The 14,958-nt window shown below is 44.6% G+C and overlaps 1 protein-coding gene across 1 annotated transcript; it reads right to left on the bottom strand.

Annotated features, from left to right (window-relative positions):
- Positions 1-491: 491 nt before the first annotated feature.
- PPT1 (palmitoyl-protein thioesterase 1) lies at positions 492-14,476 on the bottom strand. Its single transcript, XM_082231949.1, has 9 exons — positions 14,322-14,476; positions 8,896-9,005; positions 6,595-6,722; positions 5,630-5,700; positions 4,400-4,502; positions 4,193-4,283; positions 3,393-3,491; positions 2,998-3,069; positions 492-1,415 (listed from the first exon to the last, which is right to left on the bottom strand). Exons 1-9 carry the CDS (start codon positions 14,434-14,436, stop codon positions 1,293-1,295), a joined length of 912 nt encoding a protein of 303 aa, XP_082088075.1. The 5' UTR covers positions 14,437-14,476; the 3' UTR covers positions 492-1,292.
- Between the last annotated feature and the right edge of the window lie 482 nt (positions 14,477-14,958).

The following is a 14,958-nucleotide window of genomic DNA, read 5'->3' as shown; positions in this document are numbered from 1 at the left end:
ACTGTATGCATAACCCAACATACTTATACTTATAATGGGTGGGGAAACTGTTGGCTACCCAACTTCCTTCCATCAGTCCTATCAAGCAGAGCTAGCGGTCAGGGATGGTGTAGCAGATGTAATCCAGCAACAAGTGAAGGGCTGCAAGTTTGCCAGAGTCGCATGTAGACTGCAACTTGGAAGATGCAGTAGTTGCTTCATCATCCAGCCTCTGCCCTTTAGAACCCAGGTGGGAGTTTGGGGGAAATGGCACTTCTGCTTCTTCTGAGTATCTACTGAACTGCAGATCTTGTGTTTTGCACCTATTGCTAGATTACAATTCCCATAATTCCTCATTAGCCATAATGGTTTGGCGGGGTTGAAGGGAGTTTTGAAACCAACAACATGGGAAACAGTACCTCTTCTGTTGCCTTCAAGAGGAATGTTGCTTCATGCTAGGAGTGAGGATGCAATCTTCCTCTACAAAGAAAGCAGTGCTGCTGCTCGATGAATCATCTTAAACCTTTTTATTGGAATGTGTTGTTTTTTGTGTGCTATTGCTTATAATACAATACAAAGCCAAAGAACTTGAATCATCATTTCTTAACATCCTGCCATTCACACGGCCCAACAGTATTGTTGCACGTATAAGTCACCTGTTTCTCTTGTGTACTACAGACCTACTGCCTGCTTTCAGACTTGCAGTCTGGTGAGAGAAACGTAAGCTAGTGCACCACCCCACCCCCATTTTATCTCTTGTTCTAACAAGAGGTATTAAATATCCCATCCCTGAGATCTGCAAAAGGTTAACTGCAATATCGCATCCTCAGTTTCGCACAACATGCTCCACAAGTGAATGTGTTCATTTTGATGGCTGCCTGTCCTAATAAAATCACTAAAGGAGGAAGAAGACAAAGTGATCCTCCCCTCCTGCTGTAGTCAAAACATTTCGGGGGCAGGAAAAGGTTGGCACAGATCCCAGAAAAGGAGGCTGATAAAGCATTGTAACCCACATCAATTTTGCCATCCCAAAACAAATACGAATGACTGTTCACATAGCTGAAAGGACTGTTCTATTTCAGTGCCTCTGCAGGGCAAAGCTGACAGAGGTCAGGCTGTATTGAATACAGGTGCAGAAGACCTACTGAGAGAGTTCAATTAATTGGTGTTAATCTTTATATCAAGCTAGCCCCTACCTAGCAGATTAGTGAGAAGTCTCTCCCTTCCAGGCAAGCGCTATAAAGGAACACACCAAACACTCTCCTCTCCAGCAACACAGAAAGGCAGGCTCAGCCTGTGGGTCGTCATCAGCTTCACTGCAAGAATGGCAAGATGTTCTTGTAGAACCAGTCTTCAGAAAAGTGGAGGTGATCTCCTTCTGCGCCCAGGAACACCAGCTTCCCTGCTTTGTCCATTTCCTTCAAACCCAATCGATCCTGAAAGAAGGAACATAGAGTAACAAACAGATGGACCTCAGCTAGAAATCACCATGCAAAACTTAGGCACGCAGAGAAGGTGGTTTGGAATCTACTGGTAGATTGCTGGCTGAAAGAGTGTTTGCTTCCAGCTATATGTCTTTTGACTTGTTAGCAGATCTTGGACTTCTAGTAAAAAAGTAGGCTGAACAAGTCCACTCCTGCCCACTTTGGGGTTTCTTCTTACAATCAAGGGGTATATAAATTTTATTAAATAAAATAAATCAGTATTAAGATCCTGAAGCTGCAATCATAAGCACTGGAGTAAGCCCTATAAATGGAGCTTCTGAGAAAATACAACAGCAGATGTTTCCACAGCTGCATATATAGAACAATCCTAAACTGGCTTACATCCAGTTTAACTATCAAGACTTCCTCTGAGCAGATCCTGGGCCAATCTAGTTTGAGGGCACCAAGGAAACTACTGTAAAAATGCTAAAACCTACCATTAGAACTAAGCTGCAGTCTAGGGGGAAATTCCATCAAGTTAACTGGCGTGAATTTACACCCCCTGCTTCATTAAGTTAAAGGCAAGCAGCAGCAAGTTAAAGGCAGCAAGTGACAAGAAAAGGGTATAAAGGCTGTTAATTTCTATCCTCTAACTCCAAATCGTTCAGGGTAGTATCTGTCCATTTGTCCAGATGTTTTGCGGCTCACAACCAGTGTATCAGTTGCACTGATTCAAGAGTGTAGGGATGATGCTCTTCAAATATTTCTGCAATTTATCTTAAGTTACATCCACTGATTTCAATGGGTCTACTATTCTGAGTACAACATTGTTGGACCTCATCCAATGTGTTGTCCCATTAACCAGGGCTGCCTTTTTAATTAATTCACAAAGGCTTTCAGTCACTTAAAAGGTTGCAGTACTAGTCCAACCAAATTCCTTTAACTGGCCCCTGAGAGGAGGCAGTAACTATTCTTAAATACTGTATGCATTCCTAAAAGCTATTGAAGTCTAAAAAAAAAAAAGACACATTTGCCTGTTGTTTTTGGAAGCATGCACCCTGCTCTCTCGTAAAAGCTTGGAAGGAACGTGCTTCCAGTGGTCAGCACATCTTCAGGTTTGGAAGATTATCTCTGTTCAGTTACACCAGCTTAGACTCATTTATCATTTTCCTGTCAACTGTCTCAATTTCAAATTCTGCAAATCAGTGTTTGTAGAACAGTATTTATGCAGCTCTTTAAGCAGACAACTTTTGAGTGGAATTTACTTGCATGCAACTATGCACACCTGCAGCACAGGAACCCAGAAGAGGGGAGCACCCTGAAGTGTCCTCTTGGTTCCCCATAGCCCAAAGAGGAAGGTCTCCTTGTGAACCACAAGCACTCCCCACTTAAATAAGAGTGCTCCCCACTTATACACAATCATGGGCCCCCCAGAACACAACCCCCCATGCAAGTGGGGAGTCACCTCTCTCTTCTGCAAGTTATTATCTAGTTACAAAACAAAACTCTTTGTTGCAACAACTGATGGGATGTCACACAGCTGGTTTGGTGTCAAATTCTTGATAGGAATAATAGCAACATTCGGGATAGTTACCTCTGTGTACAGTGAGGTCTCTTGCAAGGGAATGGTCTCTTTGGCCTGACCGCTCCGGTAGTAACCAAACCACTGGGGAAAGAGAAGAGCAACAAAATGAGCCACTCACTGTTGCAATGGCCAGTTCATACCTACATGCACCAGGCCAGCAAAGGACGGTCCCTTTCAGGCTGCTTGTTCTTCCTCTGCTGCTGCCGCTGCCACCAGGTTTGTGGTGTGGTGAACCGGCTTATAGTCAAGTCAATACGTTTTCCCAGTTTTTTGTGCTAAAATTAGGTGCCTCGGCTTATATTCGGATCGGCTTATACTCAAGGTGTATCGGGTTTGCAAAATCAGCCCCCTTCCATTTCATCAAATTCTGCATGTGTTTCTCACACATATATATGCGTGCACACCTCAGATGCAGGAGGGTCCACCATGGTATCATTGAGGAACTTCACCATCACAAATTTCTTCAAAGACATCAGGTTTTTCTTATAGGTACTGTTGTTGTTCTGGAAAGAAGATTGGGGGCACAGAGGGAGGAAAAGACAGAGAGGAAAGAAGATTTAAGAGAATCCCAAGCTACCTTGGAATCTGCTTTGCTGATGACACTGCAGAAAATGCCATGCAAATCCTGACCCAAGTGTGCCCCAACAGTTTAGTCATGCTGGCCACATGACCCGGAAAGCTGTCTGTGGACAAACGTCGCTCCTTCGGCCTGAAAGCAAGATGAGCGCCGCACCTCACAGTTGCCTTTGACTGGACTTAACTGTCCAGGGGTCCTTTACCTTTTATATTATTATGCAAACATATTGTTTGGGTACTAATTAACTACATGTTTAATAACTCACCCTTCAAAACAAGGCTTATAGTACATAACAAAACAAGTTAAACGTCAGCAGCAACCCTTCCTCTAAGGAAGCATAAGCGTGTAGCTCACAGGCATTCTTTCTGGTCACTGACCAGGTGCAGATCTTACAAGACTCAGCAAGGCTGCTCCATTGTGTGCCTATGGACCATGCCCTGCATATATCTGCTTAATTTTTGCATGTTTTATTCTACTTTTTCTAGCTTGTTTTTTTCTTTCTTGAGCCCTTCCAGACCTTCACAATTTCATGATAAACTTCCTGCAGTTTACAGGGGTGTTTTTGGATTTGATTAGAGGGGTGGGATGAGCAGCCAGACCGGCCAGGCCCAAACCTATCAAACTTACTCGCTCTTGATTGATGTCAGCCAGGAAAAGACTGTGCTTCCGGTATTCCTCTTCATTCAGTGGGTCGTGCCAGTACTGGGCTTGGACCAGGCTGTAGTGGAGGGAGAACTGGGAGTTCAAAACACAAGCCAGAGCAAGCCCTTGAGCCCCAACCCCCAAGCACATGCCCCACCCCATAACATTCGACTTCCGCCAAAGTGAACTCACCGGTTCTGGACCACTGCAGTATAGGCCCCTAGGTCTAACATCCTTCGGATCCAGTCACAGAGGTGAGAACTCTCCCCAGGACAACGCGGAAAGCCATACACGCCTGTGGCAGCAAGATACCAATTTGCAGGCATTCAAGATCTGAACATGACACCAGCCATTAAGATTAATGGCCCTTAGTCATGCTTATTGCTTTAATAATAATTGTTGTTGTTTTATTATTTCTACCCCACTCATCCGGCAGGGTTTCCCCAGCCACTCTGGACAGCTTCCTTCCGGCACGTGCAAAAACATAATAAAATATCAAACATTTAAAACTTCCCAATACAGGGCTGCCTTCAGATGTCTTCTAAAAGTTGTCTGGTTCTTTATCTCCCTGACATCGGATGGGAGGGCCCTCTGCCTGGTTCCCTGTAACTTTGCTTCTCTCAGTGAGGGAAATGCCAGAAGACCCTTGGAGGTGGACCTCAGTGGAGACGCTGCTTCAGGTATACTGACTGGGCCAAGAGCTTTAAAGGTCAGCACCAACAATTTGAATTCTGCTTGGAAACGTACTGGGAGCCAGTGAAGATCCCTTAGGATTGGTGTTATATGGTCCCAGCAGCCACTCCCAGTCACCAGTCTAGCTGCCACATTCTGGATTAGTTGTAGTTTCCGGGTCACCTTCAAAGGTTGAAGCACGTTGCAGTAGTCCAAGCGGGAGATAACTAGAGCATGCACCACTCTGGTGAGACAGTCCGCGGGCAGGTAGGGTCTCAGCTGGCGTACCAGGTGGAGCTGTCCTGGACACAGAATTGACCTGTGCCTGTATCGACAGCTGTGAGTCCAAAATGGCTCCCAGGCTGTGCTGCTGTTCCTTCAGAGGCACAATTACCCCATTCAGGACCAAGGAGTCCCCCACACTCGCCCAGCCCATCCCCCAAAAACAGTGTTCCGTCTTGTCAGGATTCAACCTCAATCCATTAACTGCCATCCATCCTCCAGCTGCCTCCAAACACTCACAGCAGAACCAGGAACAGCTTTCCTTTCTGTCCCTAGCCCGCCGGAGATCACTGACCAGCGCAGTCAAGGCAGTTTCAGTCCCATGATGGGGACTGAATCCTGATTGGAAGGGACCCATATGGTCTGCCTCCCCCAGACATAACATCCTCTGTTGCTATGTCATAACTTTCCCCGCCTGAATCTGCATTCTCTTGTCTAGAAAACAAAAGACCACTCAGATGGGCTTACCTTGGTGCTGACCTCCTACAGAAACCAGATTGAACATTGGGGGAGAGGGACATCTCTGCACCACCGCCCTCCTGGAAAGGGGGGGGGGGCAACGACAAAAACAGATTAAGCAGCAACCTCCAAGGCAGAAGACACATTGTCCAGACAGTTCTTACATGCCAGGGCAGAACGTAGAACTGGCAGGATTATATTGACTTTGATTTAATATTGATTTTGAAATTCAATTTATATACGTTAGATTTTATTATACTTCTTATTGGAATTCAGGTTGGGGAGGTGGGGTGACCTGTCGGATGTTCCCATCATCCCCAGCCAGCATGGCCAATGGCCAGGGGTGGTGGGAGGGGACATTTGATGTCATCTGGAGGCCCGCAGTTCCCCATCTTTAAGGTTACCAGTACTGAGCTGGAGGGGCCAAGGGCCTGGGTTCTGTAAAAGGCAGCCTCCTGTGTCACAGGTAGGTCATTCCATATCAAGTGATTCAACTTTTTTACCTCATCTCATCCAATTTTCTTAACATTTTGTACATTTGTTGAATGATCAAAGCTAAGCTTAAATCTAAAATTTCAATTTTTTTTTATCTCATCCGTTTGTGAGTCATGAGGGTTTGAAATTTCAAAAAATTGACAATTTTGGCCTTGCAGAAAAACCTGAAAAGCTCAGGCCAGAACTGACATAAATCAAAACTAAAAACACCAATCTCTTCAGAACTTCGTGGGCTTTAATATGATATGTCACATGAGGGACATAAATTTAAAATTAAAATAAGTTACAAAATTGAACATTTTAAAAAGTGATTTTAAAAAATTAATATGATTTAAACATTAAAAAAAACTGTATTGATTATTTAACATTTCTAAGAGCCTTCTGCATGCAACACATGTGCTCTACCACTGCATTCTATCAAAAGTTGCCCCCTTCCACCCAAAGCTCCTCCCTCATTCTGCAGCGCTTGAGACACTTACAGGAACTGCCCTCCCTGTGAGAAGCCCATGGCGTTGTAGCCGCCTCGAAGCTTCGGGTCCTTTGCGAGTTCATCACACACGAGTTTCACCTGGTCATTCACGTTCATGAAGAAGCTGTTCTCCATGTCCTGAAGAAAATGGAGAACTTGAAGAACAGGAGACAGCCAAAGTGTCACACACTGAGCAGGAGGCAGGCAAGTCCCCACAGGGAGATTGCAGCTCCCTTCCCCAGACAATCAGCCCTCCTCCTTTCTGTTCAAAAAGGAAGTCGCTAACCCAGGGATAGGGAACCTGTGGCCCTCCAGTTGTTTGCTCATTTAGGAGTATTTGTGAAGCTTACAGTATATTAATAATGCAATGATACAGCAGTCACTAGAGTGGGACAAGTTTGTATATAGATTTCCCTCACTAATTGTCCAATGTTCCAACAAGTGTCACTCTGCAGCTGAATCTCCTGGTCTCGAAGGAGCCAGGTGTTAGTCCTTCCCAGGCCCAGCCTGACTCACCGGGCTGAGGACCACCTTGAATCTGGCCCAGGAACAAATCAGTCGTCAATGCAGATCTATGAGCTGAGGATGTAACATGCTGGCAGGATCAGCAAACATGTTGCAGTGTTCTGCATTAACTGTTATTTCTGGACCAAACGCAAGAGGGGTAGATGATAGATAGATGATAGATAGATGATAGATAGATAGATGATAGATAGATGATAGATAGATAGATAGATAGATAGATAGATAGATAGATAGATAGATAGATGTAAAGAGAGAAGTAAAGAGGGAGAGATGAGGCTGCTGTGTCTCTCCATTGGCTCTGCTGGACAGAGGCTTCTCCTTCAAGTGCCTAGCAGCCAGCAGCCGTTCCATCAGGATACAAGAGGGAGAGGGAGTTAGGGGGACTACAGGGTTCTATGTCTATGGCAAAGATAGGAGGTGAAACTTTAGCCGAGGTCACCCAGAATATATGCCTAGCTGCTTCCATGGGAAGTCGCTTTGTCCAAGTGCTTGTGTGATTGTGTCTGGCCCCACTCACTACTGGGATGCAGCCCCCGACAGCTCTCCACTGGGGAAAGGCAGCCCTCAATGCTTGGAAAAGTAACGCCAGGATGGAATTTGATTCAGCACCCAGGTTCTGAGCTCTGCGTAGCAAAACCAAAGGCACGAGCGTGTGGGAGAGCTGGGCGGCTCAGTATCAGGACCAAATCCATTTAGAGATCAGAGCTTAGGCACAGACAAGGCTTAGAAGAGGCCTAAGTAAGAGGCCATCATGGCTTCAAGGAGCTCATAAGCAGATCTGCGCCCAAATCCAATTACAACCCGCAGCTTCGGGGTTACTTCATGGGAGTCTGCCCTTCTTACACCCTTACTTGCTCACACCTGTTTTAAAGGTGTCCATGATGATGCCTTTAGGTTCTCCCCACCCCTACTCAGACATGCACACCCAATGTGATTGACAAGTCCATTGGGTCAGGAGGGGATGGGGATGAGAATCCTGCTCATCAACAGGCAGGTCTCCTAGCCTTTCTCATGAGTGGGAAGAATTCAACTGCCCCAGCAGGGTCCTCCATTTATCCCCACTGGATTCGTGAGATTGCTGCTCCTCACCATACCATCATTTCATCCTCTTTCAGGCAGAAGAGATGCTGCTTTGTTCTAATGGCATTTCCCTACAAACACTCCCCCGCCCCTGTCCCTCCTCTAATGTCAGTCTTGGCATCAAGACTGATTGCCCCAATGCACAGATCCTTGTTGGAAGCAGCATTGGAAAGACATGCAGCGCTGTCCACAATGTTCTGCACACTGTCCTTTAGAACTGAAGAGTTGGAAGGGATCCAGAGGGTTATCTAATCCAGGGGTAGGCAACCTATGGCCTGTGGGCTGGATGCGGCCCAATCGCCTTCTCAATCCGGCCAGCAAACGGTCCAGGAATCAGCGTGTTTTTACATGAGTAGAATATGTCCTTTTATTTAAATTGCATCTCTGGGTTATTTGTGGGGCATAGGAATTCGTTCGTTTTTTCTCCAAAATATAGTCCAGCCCACCACATGGTCTGAGGGATGGTGGACCGACCCACGGCTGAAAAAGGTTGCTGACCCCTGATCTAATTCAACCCTCTGCAATGCAAGAATATGCAGCTGTCTCTTAAGGAGATCGAACCTACAACCTTGGCGTTATCAGCACCACACTCTAACCAACTGAGCTCTCCAGGCTGATAGTTGGGGCTCAAGTTAACAAAGTATGAGGAGCACCATTTTAAACACCGTGTCTACTTGAGAAAATTCACAATAAAAAATTACACCACCTCAATTAGGTTGCTGCCAATCTTCAAAGACAGAACGTAAATCCCTGGGATTTTCTTCTCCACAATTTTTTTTATGTAACCCATGCTCTCAGGATTGCAGCAGCTGTCACCTGGGATTAAAGGGAAAAAAGCAGATGAGGGAAAAGATTTGGAATCAGAAATTCAGCAACGGGACTGTTGCAGTAGCATTCTTTTTTAGTCTAGCAAAATATATTTGCAAATTATAACAAACGTAGACTCAGCTCATGTGTTGCTGGGGTCCCCAGGGAGCTATAGGGAAGCCCCATAGTCGGCTCCCACCTTAACGCAAATCAGCAGGGTGGTCAACTATTAAGACAGAATTTTTAGTTGCTCAATTATCTTTCCTGAAAAGTTAATGGATTACATTAAAAGAAAATCCTGCATTTTACAAAAACTGCCACATACAGTGGTGCCCCGCAAGACGAATGCCTCGCAAGACGGAAAACCCGCTGGACGAAAGGGTTTTCCGTTTTGGAGCTGCTTCACAAGACGAATTTCCGTATGGGCTTGCTTTGCAAGACGAAAATGTCTTGCGAGTGTTCAGATTTTTTTCGCTCCCCCCCCTTTTCCTAAGCCACTAAGCCGCTAATAGCCTGTTAGCCGCTAATCCGCTAAGCCTTTAATAGCCGCTAAGCCTTTAATAGCCGCTAAACCGCTAATAGCGCTAATCCACTAATAGGGTTGCTTCGCAAGACGAAGAGACTCGCGGAACGGATTAATTTCGTCTTGCAAGGCACCACTGTAAATATCTTCTTGAGATACTGAAGGCTGACGCACGTAATAAGCACATAAACAAAACCACATTTGTTTCTCGGTTCCACAAAAACAACACGATTATCATTCCTGACCATCCTGGGCAAGGCATGTTGTTTCTTGTGCGAGGGCTGCTGAACGTCATCCTGGACTACACCTGGGAAGATAACAGTGATGATAAAGTGGGTTTATACAAACGGTGTGCATCTTATCTTGCCAGTGAGTCAGGAGACTGACACCTCCCACATAGACAAAGGCAAAAGGAACATATAATATTTATAATACTCCCCTTTGTGGAATGCTCTCCTCAGGGAGGTTCGTCTGGCACCTTCATTATATATATTTCAGGTGCCAGGCGAAAAGGTTCCCCTTTGGCTGATTAACATTCTGCAGCCTTTTAAATGTGTCTGTGGGAAGTGGGCAGGCTATTGTTTAGCTGTTTTAATCATGTACTTGTTTTAACCTGTATTTTATTCTGCGAACCTCCCTAAGATCTTATAATGAGGGGTGGCATATAAATCTAATAAATACAGTGGTACCTCAGGTTAAGAACTTAATTCGTTCTGGAGATCCATTCTTAACCTGAAACTGTTCTTAACCTGAGACACCACTTTAGCTAATGGGGCCTCCCACTGCTGCTGTGCCGCCGCCGCACAATTTCTGTTCTCATCCTGAAGCAAAGTTCTTAACCCGAGGTACTATTTCTGGGTTAGCAGAGTCTGCAACCTGAAGCGTCTGTAACCCGGGGTACCACTGTAATACTAAAATATAGCAATGGATTTCTGATTTCCTGACAAAACTTCAGCCATTTTGATCCAGATATATACAACAGGCACTTACTTGAACAGCTGTAACCCAAAGCCCCATCCAAAGAAAGGGGTGAGGTAAAAAAAAGGAGTATGGTTTTAGACACACATAGGAATACTGCACTTCAAAATAAATGCATGTCGAATGTGGCTTTAGACACGGCCCAGAGTTTCCTGTACCCTTGTTAATTGTATGCTCATGACATCAATTTAGATTGTTTGCCATTGAATATTAGTCCCAGCAGAGAAAGCGTATCAGGATTTTTTATTCTCCAAGCACAGGGCTGAGACTTCACAGGAGGCAGGGAACTGAGGACATGTTATCTGGCAGATCAATGGTGTTGTGAGAATTTTATATGAAGGGAGAGGGTGAATCTATTACTAGAAGGGTAGCCCCTTTTAGAAAGAAAAAAGAAAGAAAGAAGAAAGAAAAAAAGAAAGAACAAGTTTGGTAATCAAGATAAAAGCCCAGATAATATCAGAATGAGGTCTGGATGGATGCAAAATTTCATACTATATCTAACATTTCATGTTATTCCAGTTATATTTCACAATGGGTCTATAACTTGCATATACATCATACAGTTGAAGCACATTTCTTCTCCAAAGAATCATGGGAACTGTAGTTGAAGGGTGCTGGAAATTATAGCTAAACTACTAATCTCAGGATTTTTTGGGGGGAAGCCATGCGCTTTAAATGTATTGTCTGTGTGCAGCCTTAGACCATATAAAGAAATCTGGCCTGATCTCATCAACCTGGGACTCCAAAAGAGCCTGAGGGGAAGAGGCAAGATCAGCAGGAAACTGGAGGAGGATCTTAGGCAGGGAAGCTGTACATATCATCTTCCCCTAAGGAAAAAATATTAATTGCCCAAGCAGCTCTGTCATCACTTTCCTAGTCATTAGTCCCTCCCTCATTTGTGCTCCATCCCATGGATAAGCGCAAGAGATTACAAACCGTTGGGAGTAAAAGTCTGAAACAGAATCAAAAGTGCAACAGGAGAGTGCACATCCAAATTTCAAACCTCACTCACAGTACTGAGTGTGCTTAACATCTTACATGGTGATTTGGAGTGAGTAAGAACCCTAAGACAAGAAGTCTGGAGCCTTGGACTTTTATAAAGCTGAATGATCACACAAATGCAGCCATGCTATAAACCAGTCTTTAATTGAGGCTGAAATCACTGTGAAGAGTCATGGAAGTCTGGAGCCTGTGGCCTTTCAGGAGATACAAATATTCTCTTTTATACTGTGGCTGGAGGGGCCTGGAGCCAGTTCCTCTAACTCTTTACCCCTGGAAAAGAAATATTATCTCAGGGCAAAGTGGACAAAACTGTGGCTCCTCCAGATGTTTCTGGACACCAGCTCCCATCAGCAAGGCCGGCATTCAAGAAAGATGAAAGTCCATGAATATCAGGAGGTGCACAAGGTCCCCTGCCCCTGTCCTAGAGTCAGCAACTACCTTGAAAGGAAGCTGGGCAAAAAGGGCTACCCTCTACCCCCACCCAAAGTGGACTAACAAGTAAGCCTCCTAATCTAGCCCATTTTGCAATTGGTCCTCTTTCAAAGGTTGGAGTTGGTCATGGGGCCTCCAGTCGCTAACCCCGATTCCAAGACGTCTTGCCATTTCAGGATGCCTTTACATTTGCAATTTCTCAGCAACTGCTTTAGGGCAGGGCGAGGATTAGGGAAGAGAATCAAACTGGTCTTAAGGAACAGCGTTAATGCTACCTGCCCTTTCTCACTGTCTTATTCAACTGTAAATGCATATAACACTTGCAATGTCATTGTCTGGAACTGGATGCTATGTTTTGTATGGCATTCTTCCAATCTTGTAAATTCCGTTTTTTAAAGTTTCATTTTCTCTTCTGTTTAGTTTCAGTTTTTTAATGATGTTGGTCAGCATATTTCTTTGAGAAACAGTGTCCCATGATCCCAGTTACAGAGGCAGGAAGCCCTTTTCTTCTCAAGGGCCACCTGCTTCTGGGAGATGAGCAGGGCAAGAGGCAAAAGTGGGCACAGCAATCAATTTAATGTTTACCTTTGTTCAGAAGGCTAGTTTCTACACACATCCCTCTCCATCCTCATCCAAACAAGAAATAGGCGCTATCAAAGTTCAAGGACACATTCCAGCCAAGCAAAAACATTCAAGAAGGGTGCAAACCAGGGCCAGCAGCAAGGGAGGGATATGGGCTGGGGAGAGTCCCAAGGGCCAGACAGAGAGCCCTGGAGGGTCTGGTCCTGGGCCTTCAGTTCCCCACCTCTGCATTAACACAAATTATAATACATTTTCCTTGACTGAGATGAGCTTTGAATGCCCAGTTCTTTTCATGCCACTCCAATTCAACCATCCCCTTGTATAATCCAATTAAGTGATATGATCATAAAGGGAAGGGTGGCACCTGGCCAGCTTTGAACAAGCTTCACCAGATTTCTTGCCACCTGTCTGTTTATACATCAAACATTGCTTTTAGACTAAAGCCAGCAGATAAAAAAGGTCACTGTTGGCAGGATAATGACACCGCGGTAGTTGTTAAATATTACTGCTATATTTATAAAAGCTGCTTCCATTTGCACTATTCATGCAGAATCAAGCTTCATTTGTGCACACGTGTGTCTTTTTATGGTATGCGATTGGCAGAAGGATGAGCTGTATCAATCCACTTTTCAACTAATGTAGTCTACACATCAATCACAGCAACCGAGAAAAAACTGTGAACACCCAAGAAATGCTAGAAAGATTGTCACTACAGACAAGTCCTCTCTTAAGGAAAACCACTAGGGAGAAATGCATACAAGCTTTGCTTGGTGAAATACTGGATCAGTTTCCTGCAAGTTGATAACCTAGTAAGTCACACAGTAAGGAAAATGTGATTGGCCAGGCTACTGGGGAGTACAAGACTGGGGTCAGCAAACATGGGCTACAATGAAAAACTGACCCTCTGGTTTAGATACTAGTCCCTCCAGACCCTTTAGGCTGCTAAATGACAAGCAGGAGACAGTGACTTGGAGGAGACATGTTTTTTTAGTTTCACAGTCATAGTGTAACTGTGCTGCTTCTGTTCTCAAAGCACTACTAACTTAATGATTTTCCGAATAAGGAACTGTAGCTACAGGGCCATCAGGTAGTTACCACATTACCTTCCTTCTGAAACTGAAACAAGAAAGCCACAGAGTTTCACCCTAAAAGAAACCTTGCAAGACAACTGAAGTGGTGACACTTTGAAGTAGCAGAACCCATACTTGAACCCATGTCCAACAACTAATTAACACTTGCTTTGCTCCATCCTATGCACAGTGGGTTTTTTTCTTCTTCATTTCTTTTGCTTGACAAGAGTTAACTGACACTGCAATCCTATGCATATCTTCTCAGAAATAATTTCCAGCAAGTTAAATGGGGCTTATTCACAGGTAAATGAATAGCCTCCTGACAATTAGCAACCTGTTGACAGATACTAAACTACGAACAAGCCCACACTGCTGTTAGTAAGGCTGCGATCCCCACTTACCTACGAGTAAGATCCACTGAATTAGATAGGCCTTACTTCCAAGTAGACATGGCTAGGATTGTGCTACAATTCGTTTTGTTAAAGCACCTCATAGTACATGCTATACAGATGTTCCCAGTGTTTTACCACAACGAGGCTAGAACTCCGTGGGAAAGCGTTTACCCACAACCAGGGTTCGAATTTGCATTCAGCCACAAAGCTAACTAGCCTGGTCACTCTCTTGTAAGACTCTTTCAAGACTGCTGCGAAAGCAAAAAAAACCCGGGATGAACATTTAAAACACCCTCTCTCTCGACAAAGCATCAGCCGAGACCCTGACTAGATCCCGCTCACTCACCCATGCCATGCCAGATGACCAGCGGCACCGGCCCCGCCGAGCTCCCGGGACTCAGCCAGCAAAATCCGCTCAGCAGCTGGAGCAGCAAAACTTTCGGCAGCCTGGCCGACGCCATCTTGGATCTGTCATATGACACAAATCCCCCCCTCCCACCGCAGCCGAGGAAAATATGCCATGTGCACAGAGAAGAGGCGGGCCTGGACCAGCCTTGTCGCCTCTTCAGAAAGGAGGAGCTCTGGGAACGGGAGATTGGAGGACTTGGGTTGGAGGGGCAGCCAATCAAATAACAAAACGAAAATCTCATTCAGGTTTTTTTAAAAATAAAAATGTGGTAAATATTTAATAAATATTTTATTAATTTCCCAATATAACAAAAATAAAACATCAATACAAATTCAATATCAAACAAAAAATTGACTTCCCCCCTATGTCCCTTCCTTGGTTCCAGCGTTTATCAACATACCACATTAAAATTACTTATTGTTCATTCATAATCTAATTACAAGTAGTGCTAGAACCCTGCCAATATATTAACCTGTGTACATTGCTTCTGTATATATGCAATAAAATCCATTCTTCCTTAAATTCGTTGTCATCTCTTTTTCTTAGTTTCATTGTCATTTTTGCCATTTCAGCA

The sequence above is a fragment of the Podarcis vaucheri genome (genome assembly GCF_965113315.1).
Source record: "Podarcis vaucheri genome assembly, chromosome: 7".
NCBI classification, from domain to species: Eukaryota; Metazoa; Chordata; class Lepidosauria; order Squamata; family Lacertidae; genus Podarcis; species Podarcis vaucheri.
The sequence above is the reverse complement of the archived record's forward strand: the minus strand, read 5'-3'. Positions and strand labels throughout refer to the sequence as shown.